The sequence below is a fragment of the Caloenas nicobarica genome, chromosome 14, assembly GCF_036013445.1.
Source record: "Caloenas nicobarica isolate bCalNic1 chromosome 14, bCalNic1.hap1, whole genome shotgun sequence".
Classification (NCBI taxonomy): domain Eukaryota; kingdom Metazoa; phylum Chordata; class Aves; order Columbiformes; family Columbidae; genus Caloenas; species Caloenas nicobarica.
The window spans coordinates 776,442-795,845 of NC_088258.1; the positions used below are offsets into that span (position 1 = coordinate 776,442).

At 43.1% G+C, this 19,404-nt stretch overlaps 1 protein-coding gene across 4 annotated transcripts in view; it reads right to left on the bottom strand.

Moving 5' to 3' along the window:
* Nucleotides 1–562: 562 nt before the first annotated feature.
* The window catches only part of RBBP6 (RB binding protein 6, ubiquitin ligase), a 29,549-nt gene continuing 10,707 nt past the window's right edge, over nt 563–19,404 (bottom strand). For 2 of the 4 annotated variants that reach the window (XM_065644452.1, XM_065644451.1), the window contains 14 exons: nt 15,961–16,005; nt 13,611–13,699; nt 13,389–13,485; nt 12,801–12,940; nt 12,483–12,655; nt 11,638–11,741; nt 10,865–11,214; nt 9,810–9,906; nt 9,654–9,732; nt 9,501–9,558; nt 8,109–8,471; nt 7,656–7,757; nt 4,525–6,270; nt 563–3,427 (listed from right to left, as the gene is read on the bottom strand). In XM_065644452.1, coding sequence (XP_065500524.1) covers nt 1,714–3,427; nt 4,525–6,270; nt 7,656–7,757; nt 8,109–8,471; nt 9,501–9,558; nt 9,654–9,732; nt 9,810–9,906; nt 10,865–11,214; nt 11,638–11,741; nt 12,483–12,655; nt 12,801–12,940; nt 13,389–13,485; nt 13,611–13,699; nt 15,961–16,005 — 5,157 coding nt within the window. In that variant the 3' untranslated portion in view covers nt 563–1,713. The remainder of the gene's footprint in view (nt 3,428–4,524; nt 6,271–7,655; nt 7,758–8,108; nt 8,472–9,500; nt 9,559–9,653; nt 9,733–9,809; nt 9,907–10,864; nt 11,215–11,637; nt 11,742–12,482; nt 12,656–12,800; nt 12,941–13,388; nt 13,486–13,610; nt 13,700–15,960; nt 16,006–19,404) is intronic. The other 2 variants (XM_065644454.1, XM_065644453.1) reach the window with 1 other exon arrangement.

A 19,404-nucleotide genomic window follows, 5' to 3' on the forward strand; every position in this document is an offset into this window, starting at 1 on the left:
CCCCAGTCCTGCACTGTCTGTGTCATTAGGCCAGGGACCCAGAGCCTGGTGCAAAAGGCACCATCTCCCGCACCCCACGAGGGGACCGTCCCACGAGGGGACCGTCCCACGCAGCCCGTGGCCACCCCGGGGACTCGAGTCCCTGGACGAGCACACAGAATGACCACGACAGACCAGGGCTGGCTGGTGCTGGGAAATAAAAATCCGAGTGGCTTATTGGCAAGTCTGCCTCACCTTGCGCAGAACCAGAGGGAATCCCCCCAGAATGCCTCGGCACAAAAAGGTACAAACCCCTGGCAGTGGAATCCACTACTAACTCTGGTTTGTTCCTATTTTCACCATCAGAAACAGGGGATGCTCAATTCCTAACCCAATATTTCAATGTGACAGCCACCCCGCTGCAAAGCGAGTTATTATTTTACTATTTCTGTACTGCTCAATACCCCAGCAATGGTACCTACGAACAGTGACACTTGTTGAACAAAATAGTCTCTGCAAGCAGGAAGCCCTGAAATGCTGCTTTAATTTACAGAACTTTCCAACAGAACTCTTGGGGCAAAACCCAAACAGACGAGGGCTTTCGCTACTGAATTCAATTGTTACTGGGACGTTTTGCCCTTAACGCACAACGAGAAGAATTTTTTAGCACGCCGCCTTTCTGACAGTGGAGCAACACCCACCGCTGCCTTTTTAAAAATTCTGTCTTGATATTCTCAAGCTAATTAAATGACATTTTCTAGGTCTCCCGCCGTCGCTCCCAGCAGCCTGCTGGGCTGGCGGGCTTTCTGCTGCCAAACCCACTGAACGCGAGGGGCAGTTTGCATCATGTGGCACCACCGTATGAAAATACTACTAATAAAGCTTCTATTTAAAAACACAAACATCCTGCTGATCAGCACTGTCAAGAGAAAATACAGATTACCAGGCATCTTAAAATCCGCATCGGTGTTTGCTGGCGAGTGCCAACAGCTTTCTGAACAAGCTGGAACAACGTTGACATGTGACAGCTTCACATTTAACGCTGTTTTCAGACAGTCAGTACCAGCGGTTACTAGTGGCTGTATTTTGGGGCCATATACTGCCTTTTACAATATCAAACCAAGGCTACTTGGCACATGAAGAAGTGGCACTCTGGGCAGTACCTCCCCACATGGCATCACTGCAGGAGATTTACAGTCTGACCGGGCTTCTCCAGATCAAACCCGCTGCAAAGTTCTTCACTGGTACTTTCTTGTGTCCCTCCTCTCTCTGCTAACGTTCAGCTACCACTGGAAACCTCATCACATTGGATAGTTTACTGAAAACTTTTTATTGTAATCAAAAAGTGACATAACAGGGCTGTCATGTATTCTGCAAATCGTTCTGCTGGTATTTTGTAACTGATACCAGCTGCTTCTGCCAGGCAATTAAAAAAAAATTCAAATGTGAAAATTTTCACAGTACAGTAAACTCCACCCAAACTAATTAACGGTGGCTAAAAATAAGATGCCCCAGCAAAACCTTTCATGTTACATGGTCACAACTCACAATTCTGTACAAAATGTTCACTTTTATAAAGCTCTGATGTAAAAATCAAATAATCAAGCAGCAATATTTTAAGTGCAGCACAGGGTCTTTCATGTCATTATTTACAACACTTGAATTCGTTTACATTTTAACAAAATTTAATACAGATGACTTAGGAATTAAGTCATTTTGTTATTATCTGTCGTTCTATGTAGTGACAGATTTCACTTTTTGGTCATCTTTCTCTTTATCTTTGCTCTTCTTTGACTTTTTCTTCTTGTGTTTGTGTTTTTGGCTCTTTTCCAATTCCATTTCATTTCCGAGGTGTTTCTTATGCTTCTTGTGTTTCTTATGCTTCTTGTGCTTCTTCTTCTCTTTTTTCTTCTTCTTCTTCTTGCTGTCCTGGCTGTCCCCGGAGCTGGCGCTGCTGCTGTGGCTGCGGGTCTGGCTCTCGGACGGGCTGTGGCTGCGGCTGCGGCTCACGCTGGGGCTGCTCTGGCTCTGACCCACCTCTGGCTGCTCGGCGGCCGCAGCCGCTGCCGGCTCCTCCTTCGCCTTTTCAACCGCCTTTTCTTTCGGCTCTTTAGGATTTTTCCCCGGAGCTTCCTCCTCTTTTGCAGATACGTTGCTCTCGCTGTCACTCTCGTTGTAGTCGGGTACAAAGGCAGCCTCGTCGGTCTCCCGCGTTAGGTCAGAAGAGAGGCGTGAGGAGCTGCTCACCTGAGGCTTGGGCTTGACCACGCTCTTATCGTTCTGTGCACTCGCATTCTCTTTCTCAGATTTTACATCTGGGGATTCTTGTTTCAAAGGTGGTTTAGTACCAGCTGGCTCTTTCTCTTTCTCTTTATTGCTCTTTACCTCTGGTACAGGCTTCTCTTTCTCCTTCTCCTTCTCTTTCTCCTTTTCCTTCTCCTTCTCTTTCTCCTTTTCCTTCTCCTTCTCTTTCTCCTTTTCCTTCTCCTTCTCCTTCTCCTTTTCCTTCTCCTTCTCCTTCTCCTTTTCCTTCTCTTTCTCCTTCTCCTTCTCCTTCCCTGAATTTTTATCCAGAGGTTTGTGTTCCTCTGCTGGGCGCTTGGACTCGTGAGCAGCTTTGTGCTCAGCCTGTTTCCGCTCACGTGGGGGGCTGTAGCTGCTCCGCTTGGCTTCTCCAGTGCTCTTTTTGGACGGCTCCGCTCGCTCCTCTCTCGGTTTACTTTTCTGGACTGACGCAGATTCCCTGGTTCGAGAAGGGGAGTCTTTTCTCCTTGCAAATTCACCCTTCTCATCTCTGCGCTTGGAACTAGAATGATCTCTGCTGCCATCATGGTCAGACTTCTTGTCTCGGTTCGGAGTGAAGTCTTTAGCAGCGGATCCGCGGCCAGTGTCGTGTTTCTCTGAAGATCGGCTGTCTTTGGAAGATTGAGAAATATTTTTGCCGTTTCCTTGCTCAGCTGCACGTTCCAAGTGGTCTTTCTCTGGCTGAACAGTGCTCTTTCTCTTCTCAGAAGTGTCCTTATCTGACAATGAATGATCCCGGTCTTTGGCTTTTCCTTTTTCATTCGACACAGAACTTTTTGAACTTTTTGCATCGTGCTGAGAGCTTTCATAACTCGCCTCTTTTGTAGTTTTCTGTGTTTTCTCCAAAGGCTCCGTCTCTTTTTCATTGTGTTTTACAGGGTTTGGAGGCTTAGCACTCACATTTTTTATAACACTAGCAGGTTTGCCGATGTTTGTGGGCACCTGGGTAGATTTAATGTCTTCCTCCTCAGACTCAAAGTCATCTTTATCCCACTTGGACTGCGGGACCTGGATCATAATGATGACGTCTTCAGCAGGGGCAGTTATGTCATTATTATATTCCTCCATGGTCTTAATGACAGTTCGTTTTGTATCTGTCTTTTCTTCTGTCTTTCTAACAGGGCTTCCTCCAGTAGAACTAGTGCTAAGAGGAAAAAAAAAAGGTACGTTAACAATGAAACACGCACTGTCATCTCTTGTAACATTTTATAAAATGGCTTTTGCTTCAATCCTAAATTTTCAGTATTTTTTTCAAAAGATGTTCAATTAAGAGAACAGACGAGAGAAAGGACGACTCCACCAGCTAAGATTATGAGCAAACAATTCATTCAGTATCTTCCTACAATACATTTAATTAACAAAGACACAAGATTATCAGATTGGGGACTGTCTGATCTGCTAATTCCTTCATGTCCTATTTCTACCAATGGTAGATAAACTAGATACACATTCTTGTTTCAACATGGAAGCAAGCAGTTATGGAGAGGTATACACAACCAAAGTTTCATCCTTATGTCTCAGCATTCTTTAGAAAAGTGTACATTTAAAAGCCTTTTAGAATATCAGGACACTATCTTAAGTCTCCAGTGATGTCCTAAATGTTTTGAGTTTGCGTTGTCCTGTTTCTTTAGATGCTGAAATGTAGTAACAGCTCCACAACAGATCACCGTGCTTGGTTGTTTCTTTCTCCCCACAGGTCACAGATGGGCTGTAGCAGGAAGCGCCACGGGAAGTGCCCGAGCAGCCGCGCGGGGAGCAGCGCAGCCATGCCAGCGGGAGCGGCGCCGCGGCCGCCAGCAGGGCAGCGTGCTGCCAGCCAGGCCGCCATTGCTCCAGCCACAATTTCATGCCATTCTGACAAGAGCAGATCATTACAGTACCTTGCAATTTTTAAAACACACGATATTGCATGGTACAGATCTGTTGGTTATCCTTGCCTTTAGCTGGATTTGAAGGAAGACATAGAGGGGACATCTCAAAGAGTCAACGTGTAATGAACGAGGAGGAAAAGAGTCCCACAAGTAAAGGTCAAACACGTCATCAACGAATTAACCTTATCAGCTTTCTGTGCAGCATGGACTGCTCGTTTTACAATTTGATTTTGATCCAAGTACAGTTTAGCGGGAAAGATCACAAGTTATTCACTCATTTAGCATGGATTTAGCTGTTCAGCAGTCACCATAAAGAATTGTACATTGCGGGGGCGGGGGGGAAAGACTAAGAAAAGAATGGAGGAGGTACCTGGTGTAATCTACCAGAGTTGAACTAGACCCATCAGCTGCTGCTACTTTTCTTCTCACTTTTCCCTTCACTTTTTCTTGTTTCACTTTGCTGCTGCTCGGCTCAGGTTTCTCAACAGGCTCTTTTCCAGGTGGCACATTTTCTCCACTCACAATCTTTTTGCCAGTTTCTCGGTTCAGTTTAATCTTTTTCGCGGGGTTGTTAAAAGCAGATTTATCCTTTTCTGGAGTTCGCTCTCCTTTTTCACCATCAGGCTCAGTCTTCCCCTTTGGCGATGTTTTCGATTCAGCAGTTTCTGGCTTAGAGGCCTTTGTGGAAGTGGCTTCGTGCTCTTTATCAGCCTTTTCATCTACTTTTCTTTTTCTTTTTTCAGGTTTTGCATCAGAAACTTTGCTTTTTTCAGCAGGCTTTTTTGACTTGTCCTCTTTGTTGGAGGGCTTCTCTGACTTGGTTTCTTTTGTATGGTCTTTCTTTGCCTTTTCCTCCTTAGCTGGTCTGGTTTCTGGATGATCTTTTGTCGCTTTTGGGTGAACTTTCCGTGGGGTACCAAGAGCCTTCTCATCCTTTTGAGAGGAAGATGCTTTAACACTGTCTGTCTTCGGCAACTCCTCCTTCACTTTTTTCACAGGAGGTTCTGTTCGAGGAGATTTTTCCCGGTCCGTGTCGACCTTCTCTTGGGAAGCTTTAGCTGGTTTTACCACGTTGTCTTTCTTCGGAGGAGCAGTCACTTCCACCTTCCGCTTTGTTTTGTCAACTTTTGCTTTTGGCTTGTCCTTCTCTTTTTTCTCCTTTTCAGACACCGGTTTGAAAGCAATCGAATCTGCTTCCATGGGCTCATCTCTCACAGGGGTGGCATCATCTCTGCTCGGGACCATGAACAGAGAGTCTGTTTTAACGTCTTCTGCCGTAACTGGCTCTCTTGGTTTTCTTGCACCTTCTAACAACTCAGCATTGGGAAATCCTTCGTTCTCTTCCCCTTTTCTTCTCTTCCGGTGTTTTTTATGTTTATTTCCTTTGCCATCTCCCAGTGGATTTTCCACTTCCTTCTCTTTTGACTTCGTGGGATCTTTGATGCCATGGCTCTCTCTGCCAGAAGGTTTTTCAGGGTAATTTCCAGCTATATTACGATTCCTGTGGCTCTGCCCACCGGGATACTCCTCCCTACGTCCCCGCGCATACGGCGAATTCTCTCGTCTGGTCCCAGGCGGACCAAACCTCTCTGGAGAAAAGTTCTCTCTGTTTACTGGAGGCCGAGGCTGAGCACCAACGGCATAGCCCTTGTAAAACTTTTCGTACCATTCTCTATAGTTCCTTTCCCACTCTCTGTATCTTTCCTTTTCAAAGGGATCTCTGAAGTCCACAGATCTGCCGTAGTACGCTTTCATGTCGTACGGGGGGACTTCCCTGTATCTGTTAAAATACTCCCTCTCTCCTTCCCCTTGAGGGATTGTCCGTTTAGTGGGAGACTGGCCTCTGAACACTGGAGACCTTGACCGTGAATGGTATCTTCTGTACGGGGGTGACCTTGACCTTGACCGGTGATACCCATGTGACCTTGACCTAGAACGATAGTTACGACTCTTCCCTTTGCCTCGTCTTGGATACGGTGGCGATCGTGAGTAGGAACGCGAATGGGAACGACTAAACGATCGAGAGTAGGAGCGAGAGCGGGAGGAACCCGACCGTGACTTGGAGTAGGTATACGAGCTTCTAGAGTAAGATGAAGCACTATAGGGAGACTTGGACCTTAAAAAGAACACAGCACAAAAAAAAAATAAATGAAGTTAATTCAAAACAGTCACTCTCCCCAGTTTTTTCCTCCTATTTTTTTTTCTCTCCATATGCTTATGTCAAAGCTTCTTTCAGCTGCTGACATAACGCTACTGCGAATTGAAAAACTTGATAACATGTAAAAGTTTCTGCTTACAAGACAGACCAGCTGCTGCTTTGTTAGTGTAAAAACATACAGAAGGGTAAGTCTACTTCCACTCACTCCTATCACACAAACTACCGCAGCTAGTGATTCATTTAAGGCGGTGCACACTGGCCTCTACTGGTACACGAACGTGCACGTTTTTCACTACTTGGCAACTACATGCAGTGCAAATCATTTTTGTTGCAGTAAGATGCAAAAAGAGCAAGTCTTAACAGCTACAGTGCAGCATCAAGCATCAAGAAAACGCAATTTAGCCTGAAGACAGTAAAGTTCAATTTTAAAATGCCAGCTTAGTCTATTTAACTTCACTCCTTATTCGGCAATTTGTGCATGATGCAAATTACTTGTACTGCAATAGTGTTTAACTCGATGCTTCTAGCCAGATGTCCTAGCAAAAATCTGCGCATTCCTCTAGCTCAAACCAAGGCTAGTGACCACAATTCCAGAAAAATCACATCTAAAAGCTTCTAAAACTCAGCCTCTAGTAACAGGACTCAATGGCATCACTCCAGGGAAGATCCTGACAGTGTTACTGCCAGAGCTATCCAGACTCCTGCTCAAGGTATTTTTTGGGATTGGAAGGATCAGCTACCCTCACTTTTTTCTTCACAGGTTTTTCTTTTATTATGTTTTAAAGAACTATTTCACATTATTCTGCTTATGTTCATTAGCATCGTTCCTTCTCTCAAAGTCTTTCACCAATTTAAATTTCCTTAAAAACAAGTCTGATTTTGTAATTCCTAAAAAAAATATAACGATGTTAACAAAACACTAGCAAAAGCTACCAGTCTGCAGTCCAGGTTAAAATCTCTCCACGTATCTGTATGAGGCGACCAGAAGAGGAGAGGAAGCCAATTTCTCACACATCTCTGGAGTGCTCTGAGGTAATGGGCACAATCACAACAGGGAGATGCAGAACTCCAGAACTACCCCTGTGCAGCTTCTCGCCTGCTCCCACCTGTGAGGACGTGAAGGGTGCCACTGCAGAGAAGCTTGAGTGAAAACCACCTGTTCTTTAACACTGCTGCCCAACTGGAGCTCTCAGTCCCCTGCACTCTCTGCCATGGTTGAGCCAGTACCCTACATACAGAACGCCCTCAAATCATCCGATCCAGCTAACGACAGAGGTGGAGTGAACTCCTCCTGATTCTTCTAGACAATCTGCTTCTCCGTTACGGACATGTAAAGCAGTTACCTGGAAAACGAACGCCTACGCTCCTTTTGAATCTTTTTATATTCCATCAATTCCTTAGCAAAATCATTTGTAAACTCATCAAGTTTGGACTTTTTCTTTTCCCTGTTAAAATAAGTTTGACCTTTATTACAATTATAGTTCGACCTTTATTACAAAAAGACATCAAGAAACAAAACATGGCCAATATGAGAAAATATATATTGCATGCAAATGCAAAAGGTGAACATCCTATTTAAGCAAAACCAAATAAAATTCCTACAAGTTTTAGGGGAAGTTTTAGAATTACATTTGTTTTAAGTTTTGCATGTTTACCATCTGCAATGAAGAAGTACATTGGCAAAAAAACTGTCATTTTTTGCTTATGTCAGATGCACTTCGGTGTAACTGCAGTCTGATAAGCTATCAAAATACAAACATGAAAAACAACGCAACGCCACTGAGCCAAATACTTACTCCTCTTTCAGTCTCCGTTGCTCTCTGTAAAACTCCTCCCTAGACAAAGGAGGCGCCTGTGTGGTCGGGATGGCGTTGGAATGCGCCGCTGGCACTGCGCTGGGTACCCAGGCCGATGACAGGTTGGCAGGAGCCGGGGGGTATCCCGGCGGGGGGACTCCGTACCCTGAGGACGGGGGCTGCCCCGGCGGGAACTGTGGCGGGAACTGCGGCGGCGGCACCCCCGGCGGCAGTGGCAGCGCGTGGGGCGGCGGGGGGTACAGCGGCGGCGGGGGCACGGGCACAAACACGGGCGCGGATGCTGGGAGCGATGGGGTCTGAGTCCTCTGGGCACGGTCACTGTGCGGGCGGCCTCGATTCGCTCTAAAGAAACCCAAAACCGCGTGTCACAGTTTGTCACGCTCTGCCCTGATTTTAAAGAGGAAAGCAGATGAAGCGGGAGCGAGGTGGCAAGCGCTGCTTCTCAACTTCAGCACTTGTCTCCCTGCCTCCCTGTTCACTCCAGCCCAGGCTCGGCGCTCCATCCTCCTCCTCGCCCTCCCCAGCCAGCGCAGCAGCCGCCCCGCGCCCCCGGCCCTGCTCAGCGCCCTCCGCTGCACCCCACTGCTCAGCCCCAAAGCACCGTACGGGACCAGCTCAGCTCTCCAACTGCTGTTCGCTTCTCCCACACACGCTCCCTGTGCTGCTGCCTCCTGACGATGTATTTTGCCTGTTCTTGTTCCCAAATTGTTATTCTCTTGCTTACTGAATTTGAGATTTTAGATCCTGGTTTTTGTTTCAATAAGCACAATGCACCCTTGCAATCTACTGTAACAAATACATAGCAAGATGAAGGACTAACTTGACACTGCAGTAACAGATAAACCAGATTTCTCTCTCTCCAACCAAGAGAAAGCAGCTTGGCTGGTTGAGATGACTGAATTGAAGAAATTCTAAACTGTTGTAAAATAACAGTGTTGACTTCTCCAACGATTTGCTCAATCAGTATGAGCTGAGTTGTTAAAGAATGTTGGAGGCTGATTTCTATTGGGAAATCAATTTCTTCAGCCCTGTTCAGCCAGTAATCAAAAGGGTAGCTTTCCATCTGATCTTTTAATTATATTTAGGTTTTATATATAATTATGGTTTCCTCAAAAAGTGTTCATTTTTCAGAGCCCTCTTTTCAATTATGTGCTGGAGTTTTATTTTAAATAATCTCACTGCAAGTGCAGATCCCCTTTGTTAGGGGCTAATTCAAATTGAGTCATTTAAAAATTAATTACCTCTCGTACTCTCCACAACTATCTGTGCGTAATTACTTCAATATAAATCAGCTGTTGTATAAGTTATGTGTAACAGCATAACTTAACTGGTTACAAGTAGTAATACACTGAATTTCTGTAGAATACTTACAGTTCCCAGCCTGGTCTGCCACCTGCTGAGCGAATGGCACCGGCTCTCAATGGGTGACCTTTGGAGCGGGGAGAGGAAAAAGAAAAAACAACGAACATTCAGTTTATCTGAAGATGATTTTTCAAAGGAAATTCTAAAGTTACAGTTACTTACCAGTTGTGGGTATTGATTGTCCTTGGGGGCCCAGAAGACTCGGCAATGCCGGTTGTCGTAGTACAGGAACCTGATAGCCCTTGTGAATACATACAATCAGTTAGAAACTCATCTCTACTAAAATACCAGCACCGCATACGTTGAAATAAAATTTACCTTCTCTTCCAACAAACTGCTGATGGACAGAGGGGAAGATTTAGAAAGTTCAGCGGCAGTCACCAGAGCAGCAGGAGGTAAAACAGAATCAGGGTCACTACAAAAAAACCCAAATTCCTATTATTCAAAGTGTTTTGAAGTAATACTTGAAATGTAAAGTTCGAGGTGAGAAAAGACTGACTACTGGAAATGGAAGCAAAAAATAAAACTAGCTGCACATGAAAGGATTAGAGAACCTATCACCCACACACTGAATCTCAGCTTTGGAAGAAGCAAGAACTGAAAATCTCTTTGGAAATGTTTGTGCTAATTCAGAGGCTGCCTTAGAATTGTGCTCCTTTGTATCCAAGGGTACCTCTGAGCCCAACAGCCCTTGGGGCAGAGCCGCTATTGGCATCAACAGCATAAAGCTGGGAGGATATAAGCCCTAAACAATAGTACAGATTTTAAATGTATTTTCATATGACTTCACTGAGTTGCAAACTTACAGCTCTCATGTTCGTAAATATTTCAAATTTACAATGTTTCAATGTTTATTATGCATCACTGATTACACGGTGTGTTACTGAGGATGACTTTGACTTATCATACTATTGATTATAGAAATACTGTTGAAAAAAAGTACTGCGAAAACACAAAACATCTGGTCAATTTTACCTATAACTGTGCTTTTACGCTTCTCGTGGAAATATTATTCCCCCGGTGCTAGAGAAATTAAGGCACTCAAGGTTTGACCTCACACTAAATGGTCACTTCAGGAACTGCACCCACTTAAATCAAAAGGTCCTGGGGACAAAAAGCTCCTCTTTAGGGTAAACCTGTATGGAGTGACTGAAAGGGAATCCAACAAGGAATGCTGCTGAGAAAGTTCTTGCATGGGGCACGCTTCCAGCTTAAAGCATCCTCATTCAAGGGGAAAACCAACCCCAGAACTTCCACAATTATCTGGAACTGTCACTAACAATATATAAATCGCTAGCTGACAAGCTCAGGAAGAATCTAACTTACGCATTTTGGCGTCTTGCAGATTCACGCTGATCCACAGACTGACTTACCGAAAAGGCCCATCTGGCTTTTCCCCCCGGAGGGACAGCGAGACGGCTGGAGGCAGATCAGAGACGACCAGCGACGGGTTGACCGGCAGCCCAGCCGCCTGCCCGGGCACCAGCGACGGCAGCGCGGCCGAACGCGAGGCCAGCGACGCCAGCGGGATCATGAGCGGGTCCTGCTGCCGGGCCAGCGCCGGCCGCAGCAGCGGCTGCAGCGGCCGCGTGATGGTCTGTCTCATCAGCGGCGGGGGATGCGGTGCTGGCGGCGGTGGTGGCGGCGGCTGCGGCTGCTGCTGCTGAACCTGCTTACGGAGCCTTTTTGTGTACCCCGTTTCATTCTTGAAGTTGTTCACAGCCTGGAGGCAGAAAAACATTCACAAGAGGGTAACATGAAACTTCAGTAGACAAACGAACAAAAGCCTCCAGAGAGTAAAATCACTTGTGTATTCCTCTAAGTGCTAATAATCCTAAAATAAATCAACATATAGATGTACGAACACATCACATTAAACACTGATGTTAATGATTAGTAACTCAGTATCTGTATTTGCAGTTCTTCAGTGTTAACACTGAATTTGGAAGTGAGGCAATAATCTCAAACAAAAGTGTGAATTTGCCAGATTGTCTCTAGAGTTGTAAGATAATGCATTTGAAAACTAAATTCAGCCTTATTCAATTTTGCCTTGCTTAAGGAGATGTAAATTATTCTTTTCTTCCCATTCAGCTTTTTACAAATAGACTTTTCTTACAAATGGTTTAGGTAAAAGTCATCATGTTACCTGGCGTAGGAACTTGTTGGCAATTAAAGCATCAGGCGAAACATCTGTCTGATGACACGTTGGGCACGTATGTTCCTCAGATTCCAGTAACGCTGTCCTAATACCTGTGAGTAATGACAACCATCCACACAAATTTTAGCCAAACTAAGGAATTGTTTAGGGTTCTAATCAATTATAAAAACATGTGTATGATTAACGGGTAGATACGCTCTTGAAAGAGAGCATGAAATGCTCAACAGTGTAAAAAATTTCTAGGATGCAGAAAATAACTCTACAGTTTTGATACTTCACTCCTGTAACACTGAAGGTGCAGAGTGGGCCGTGTCTGGATGTCTCCCCTGGCCTTTTTTCCACTATCCAGTACAGTGAGAAGTGCAGAATCTCAAGGTTTATGAATAAAACACACTTCAGAAAAACCATGAGCACGTTTATTTCTGAAGGTTTTAACCAGCTCTCCTGTGGAGAAGAATGTGGAATAAATGCCCAATTATCTGTATGTTGCAGACCTCAGTAAGTCACCAGAGCTGGGGGTAATTTTGTGTGGGAGAAAAGGCTGTGGACAAACTAAATTCATTTGATATCTAATACTGCAATCACCTGCACAATTATGCTGTTTTCTCATACTCATTCCACTGCATGCAAAGAGGATTTAAGTAGATACATATGGAGTGAAAAAAGCTTTCTGCTCCCTTTTTTTTTTTCTTTCTACAGGAAGAGTCCTTTCCTATTCAAAGTACACTTAAATATTAAATAGAACTGGTAACAAAGTAATCCCGTTATCTATTTCTGCTTTCAGAAGATCAGACGTGATGATTTGAATTAACAAACATGACAGTAACACTTACATTCATCACAATAACTGTTTCCGCAGCAGGGAATAACGACTGCATCAGTCATTATATCTTTACAAATCAGACATAACAACTCATCTGGAATAGGATCATCTTCTTCTGAGGAGGAGGACGGCTCCTCCGGTAAAAAGGGAGGTTTTTCCTTCTTTCCTATAGCATAAGCTTCCCTGCAGGGAAGGTAGGAAGGAAAAGGAAAAGAAGTTAAAGATGGGTAAAGGAAAACTTTTCCAAGCACTGGCTAAATCACCACTCCGGCACTGACACGGTTTCTCTCATTGATTTTTAGGTTGGTCCAATTAATTCCATACTTACGCATCGATAGTTGGTATTGCATATTTTCCAGTGTTTGTCAGCATAGCACCCTTTGTATTGGGATCTTTCACCTCCATCATGAAACTCCTTGGAATTCCTGTGCTCTTTTTAATTCTGGGAACAGACTCAAAGTTTTTGTCCTGTTAAGAAAAGAAATGCAGACATACCTCATGGTAAGACCAGTCCTCAACCAGAGACTCATGCAATTAAAACATGCCAATATTCAATAGATGGGCTGGGGTCAACAAACATAACCTTTTTATACAAGATACTAAAACTGAGCTGTCATAAAAAGTTTTTAAAAATACTGAAATATATGAAAACATAAATGAAAGTTCACAGAGAAAGATCTGTAGATATATTTAATGCCTATGACCTAGAAAAAAACTCCCTACATGTCTAATTCCAGGTTTCCCTTGAATTTGAAGGGCTTTGCAACACCATGATACAGCCTTTATATTTCACCCCAAGAGGAACAATTTTTAATATGAGTATTCATGTATTTGTTAAGTAACTGCCAGGGTAAGGAAAAAAAAAAGACAAAGACAACTGAAGACGAAGCAACAGCAGAAGTCTCCCCCATCTTACCCCATTTGTTGGGCAGTTCTTTATGTAGTGGCCGGGTTTTCCGCACCGAAAGCAGGTGTATGATGGTGGGGGTGGGCCCAAGGGCTTCTTCATGTAGCTACAAGTTTTTTGGGGGAAAAAAAAAAAAAAAAAAGGTATGCATGTATGTGTCTTGCTAAAACAAACATCTCTACAATCTTTTCAGAATCTTCAAAGAACAGATTTGACATTATCAACACTTACTTGATCGGATCATATTCATGGCCAGATTGTGTCATCATAGCTTTTATTTTATCCTCCTCGGAAGCATTGGCTTCAGCCAGATTGGCGGTCTGTTCAACAGGTAATTGTTTGACACACACATTAGAAACACATTTAAGCCCACACAGCCCAAGACAACAGCACTCATCCAATCCTGTAAAGAGCAGCACAGCACCAGCTGAGGCTGCATGAAAACAGCTGCTTAGATAAACCACATTTGTCCTGAAGATGTTCTGGGGAGTCCTTACGCCATGACATGATGTTTCTGTGCCTGGTAACCCACTCGAAAGGAGCATCTTGGGCACTCAAAACCTTAGGCTCTGTTTGTACCTTACATACAGACTTGTGTAACCAATCCAATTTTCTTCAAAGCGGACCAAAGCTATGTGTAGAAAAAAAATACACTATCCAGGATTTTTAAACTGTATTTTTAAGCTCCAGACTATTCAAAAGAGAAGATATCCACTGCACATTTAATTGAGAAAGATGTATGCAAGTATCAGTATTTACATTTTGCAGTGTTAAAAGGACACACAACTTAAGAGTTGGGGAAGTTGGTTTTACTTGCTGAAATTCGGCTTCTGACACAGAAGCATTATAAGGAATCGAGCTATTTATAATCCCTCTTTTCAGCAGAAAAGTGGCCATGGTGCTGCAGGCAGTCCAGACTGCAGGGCCCCCCTGCTAACTGCTGCACATGGATTAACCACAGTGAGCAACACCTGCGCAGGTTTTTTCCTGTTGACTGTGTCCTTCTAACATACAAACTGTAATATATACCTTATACAGAACTAGATCTTCAAATTATTGAAGCCAGCTGATTTTCTTAAAGTAGCATTTGTTCCAATGTTTTTACTGCACACTAGTCCAGATACAAGCAGGGTCTAAGGCAGTGACTGGCAGTGGTCTGGACCTCAAGCACCTACCACTCCGATCAACCACTCGTTCCTGCTTTTAGATGCATTCATTCACAAAAGCAACCAACTAGTTTCAACGTTTTATTAAATGGTTGTTTCATATACACAGTTTTTTCTCAACAGTAATAAAATCCAGATCGACAGCTATGAAGTCATTTCCATTAACATTTACAGAAAACTTTACAGATAGGTGACTAATTTGTTTGAACCCAAACGGTTTACAAAACACATCCGAAAACCACAAAACATTAGTAGGAATAGACCAAAATTCCAATATGGCATTTAATACATAGTAATAATAGAGCAGAAACCGGTTAACACATCGTCTCCGTGCTGAGCCAGGCTGCACTAAAGAGCTTAGAGCAAGTACCAGGTTTGAGCTGCGTTATGGCATATTCCTGCATTTGTCCAAAATACCACTTGGACCGTTTTTCACATTTTAGAGTAAAACTTCACAAGTTTACAGAACCAAGGACACGTTTAGGGACAGCACTAATGGAGCCCAATTTCTCTTGGTGCCTACCTTCCAAACTTCTTTTCTTTTTTTTTTTTTTTCCCGAATGTACCTGATTTAATTTGTGCAGTGAGAGGGGGAAGAAGTTACCAGTGGGAGGAGATTTGTGTTTCCTGGCCGTGAACCCCAGCCCGTACGTCCAGAGAGCTGGCGGGGGTGCAGGGGCCCTGCGCTCGCCACACCGAGCACTCACTAGTGCTTCCCAGACAGTTACACATCGTGCAGCAAGAAATGCAAGTTCCAGAGCAAGACACGGCATTACAACAGTTCCAGAAGGTCACATCTGCTAATATGCCACACATACACATTGGTATATTCCTATAAACAATTAGGTACATTTACACAATTTACACAGTCTGCGTTCAAACAAATTAGATTGTGTTGTCCACTGTATATATACTACAATTTGTGAAATTGCGCAGCATTCAAATAATGCATCTGTCACTAGAATGACTAGAAATTCAAAAATAGCCATGCAATTGTCCATGTTACAGAAACGCTTCTACTTTGGCTGTTGCAACCCCCCCCCGGAATGTCCATAACTTACAGCCAATTAAATTCTTCTGTAAAAATTGTGTTAGTTTCCAACGCAAAATTAACGAAACGTATGAAAAACGGTAAACAGCTTCTGAAGTGCTTCTTCTTTGTGTCTTGAAGATGAGTAACACTGCAACATTATGTTGAGGCTGATAAGGTACTCCCCTTCCATCTTCCCAAACTGGGAACTACTCTTTACAGGATAGTGTCAAAATATACACGAGTTTTAAAGTTAAAATAAATACTTTAAATTATTAAATTCAAGTTTTGTTCAAATTACAACAGTTATCCAGCTATAGATCACAGTCTAAATTTAAAAATACGAAGCAAACACTTTAAGTATTGGACAAGAATATATATATACCTTAGTAAGCTGGGCCAGAGAAATAGATGCAGAAGAGTCATCAATCTGTTCACAAAAAATTAAACACATATTCAAGTTCTACAGTCAAAACATGGCAACAGTTAACCCCTACTGTACTCTGCAAGCCTGCCCTACATCCTCCGCGTGGCACTGCCAGAGGCATTCTTATTCAAAACAAGGTTCAAACCTCTGACAGCTCAAGAGTGCCTCTGTGTTAATGAGAAACTAAAATAACCAAACCCACTTAAGATCAACTTATTGCTCCAGAATATCTCAGAGAACCCCTGTCAAATGCTCCCCACTGCTTACAAGTCAAAGGCTGAAGGAAGCTGTCACTTGTCAGCTATAAAGGGTTTTTAAACATTTATTTGAGAAGTAAGCATCACTACAGGAAACTTATTTTCACTGTATTTTGTAAATCAATCTGTTAATGTCTCACCATTTATAAATGCACATGGTTATGCTTTTGTGAACACACTATCTGCCTGTCAGAATAAAGCACAGGCGTTACCAGCCCTGAGACGTGAACTCTGCCCCTCCTGCCAATGAGTTTAAAAATGCCAAACTCGCCATACCCCATAAAACACCAGTCTAAACCAGCCATAAAAGTAACCCGCCATTTTGTGTAGAATTGAGAAAACTGATTTATTGTATTTTATTAGATCACAGGCCATACTATCCAAATTAGTTTAGGAAACATAAGAATTTAGTATTTTGCTATCAGACCAAAACCAGTTTTTGACAGCGGCCCTGTACTAAATGAACAAAAGCAAGAAAATGTAAAGCATACTCCTGATGATGAAGACCCGGCTCCAGAAGACAACCCTGCCGGTTTTTCCCCATCACGAGCACACTCTCCCACCGGCTGCCCCGGGACGGCGTGGGGAACCAGCCCCAGGCAGCCCCGCAACGGGCTGCAGTACCGGGAACTGCTCCAAGGAAATGGGTAACTTCGCTTGTTCCTTTTCCAGTACACTGAGTTATATTCTGGCACAAGCAGCAGTTAAGTTTACACGAGCAAAATATTACCAGAAAGACACCTGAATCATGCCATTCATGCCTTAAGTCGCTCAAAAATGTAGAACCAAATTTCCCCCCTGTAAACTAAACCTCCTCAAGAGGTCACTGCTTTGATCGGAAGAGATTAAAACCCTTCCATGGAAAAAGTTCTTGTCCTTTCTTATCTAATGCAGTAAATGAACTCAAGGGAGCAGTTTTAGCAGACTCTGTGGAGAAAGTATGTACATGTGGAAGATGATTCCTCACTCCATTTAATCATTCCTTCTCTATATCTGGGAAAGCACATCCAATCTTACTGCATTACTAACTAAAAACGTCTAGAAAATGTGTCTTTGGAGAGGAACAGCTGGGTCTGGAAAGACAGACAGTCCTGTTGCAGGTCTTACCAGCAGATTCAACTTCTGTTCTTTTCAGACTTTGTTCCTAGTTCTGTTCAAAAGGAAGCCAGATCTGGTATTTTGAAGATTCCTGCTCCATATGCCACTCTGTTTCACATGGGGAAAAACAGGCCCATGTTCTCTCACGGCAAGCATAACCACTCTCATTTTACGTTTTATTTATGTTTTTCAGAAGCAAACATGAAATTAGGAAAGCTCCCTATTGGAGTTTAGTACTGACCAGTAAGTGAAACATAACAGCTAATAAATTATTAATTAGCTCCTGTATTTTTTTAGGAAGCAGCTATTTTATGGCCTGCAGGCAAATCTAATTTCTTCAAGGAGGTGATAGCACTCCTTTCTACTAAAGTTATCAAAAGCAGCAAACAGATAATTAATGACCTATTTAGTAGGTTTGCCCAACGGCAATCTTCCAGCGATCCTGCATGCTTGTGTCTTTCCTTTCATTTAAATTTCTTCTGAAGTGGTTCCTGCCAGTCCCTCCCATCAGTCAAGTAGAAAAAACATCTCCATGAAACTTGTACACAGCCCTCAGATAATGCTACAGAACTGAAAAAAACAAACACTACCCACTCCAAACCAGAATGGAGAATCCATCTATTAACTCCCATTTCATGCAAAAAACCACATAGAAACGGACATAAAGCAAGTGGGAAAGGGGACAGAAAATAGGAGGAAAAGACTCATCTCACTGCTGGAATGCTATGATTAAATGCCAGTGGTTTCCCAAAACCCAACAGCCTGGCTAAACTACAATTTCAGCCTGGAAGGATCATGGTTGTGCTTGACACCGCTACAACAACGGGCACGACCGTGTGTGTGCAGCCTCTAAGGACAAATCCCAACTCGAGACCCTGCAGGTACCAAACCATCACACAAGGCAAGATCCTCTCCCTTGATTTGGCTGTAGTGACAGCAGCACAAATTTACAAGTGTAGAAGGACAGCTAACATAAGAGCAATACAACGGACAAATATTCCAAGTGTAAGATTTTGTGTATGCTTAAAAAAAATCTTAACTAATTTTAAGTCTGCTGCTTGACTGCTCAACAACTGGCCAGCTTTCCAGTGATTTGTTCCTACCGCTCTAAGATGCAGGCCCTGCTTTGAAATACATACAGAAATGTGTGTATTTAAAATACAACAAACCCCCCGCACTTCAGCTCCAGCCCTGAGTTCATTTCAAACACAGCTCACGGGGTCATCTGCTGTGGTGCCACAGGCAGAGCAACCAGGGAATGCTCCTCTACTTTAACTAGTCCTAACTAACACTAAGCCTTCCCTCCCACTCCAGGATTTTCCTTTTTTTCTTTCTCCTTTTTTTGAGACATCCATGTTAGCTGATGGTCAGATGCTACTTAGAAATGTAATACAGACATGCCAGGGAAGACACAAGGCTAAAAGAATGTTAACTTTATTTATGAACATGTGATTTGTGTTTATACACATGCTAGTAAACAAAAAGAAAAAGAACTGTTTTCAAGAAATAAAAACCCATCTGAATTAGATCAAATACTGTAAATGTGGTTTACATAAATGCATTACATTAACTACTAGGGTCACTGGGCCAGTTAAACTAACTTAAACTCACAATGAGAGGCATTCACATCCAAAAAGGAATTTGAATCAATCAGCAATAGAATTACTGATGCAGATTTAGACTTAGTGTTTTTAGACCTACACACAAAAGGTTTTCAATTTTAAGTTGATTGTATAGCATTCCATGAGAACCAGAGGCTGCATTCTTCACAGAACACAGCCCAGAGTTCAGGAATTTCTAGATTAGTTATCCTAACAGCTTATAAAGCGATCAGATCCAATGATCCAGGGTTAGTGTAATGCCTCACACCATTCTCGTGAAGAAAAAGCTGTTAAAATAAAGATGAAAAATAAAAACCACCAAATAGTAATTTTTATACTGTAAGGACTATTTTGAAATGCATCATTACACACATTATTCAACCCAAGTGGCAAATCAAGATCTAGACCATTACCAGCCAAGTATATCCGTGTTACTTATTTATGTT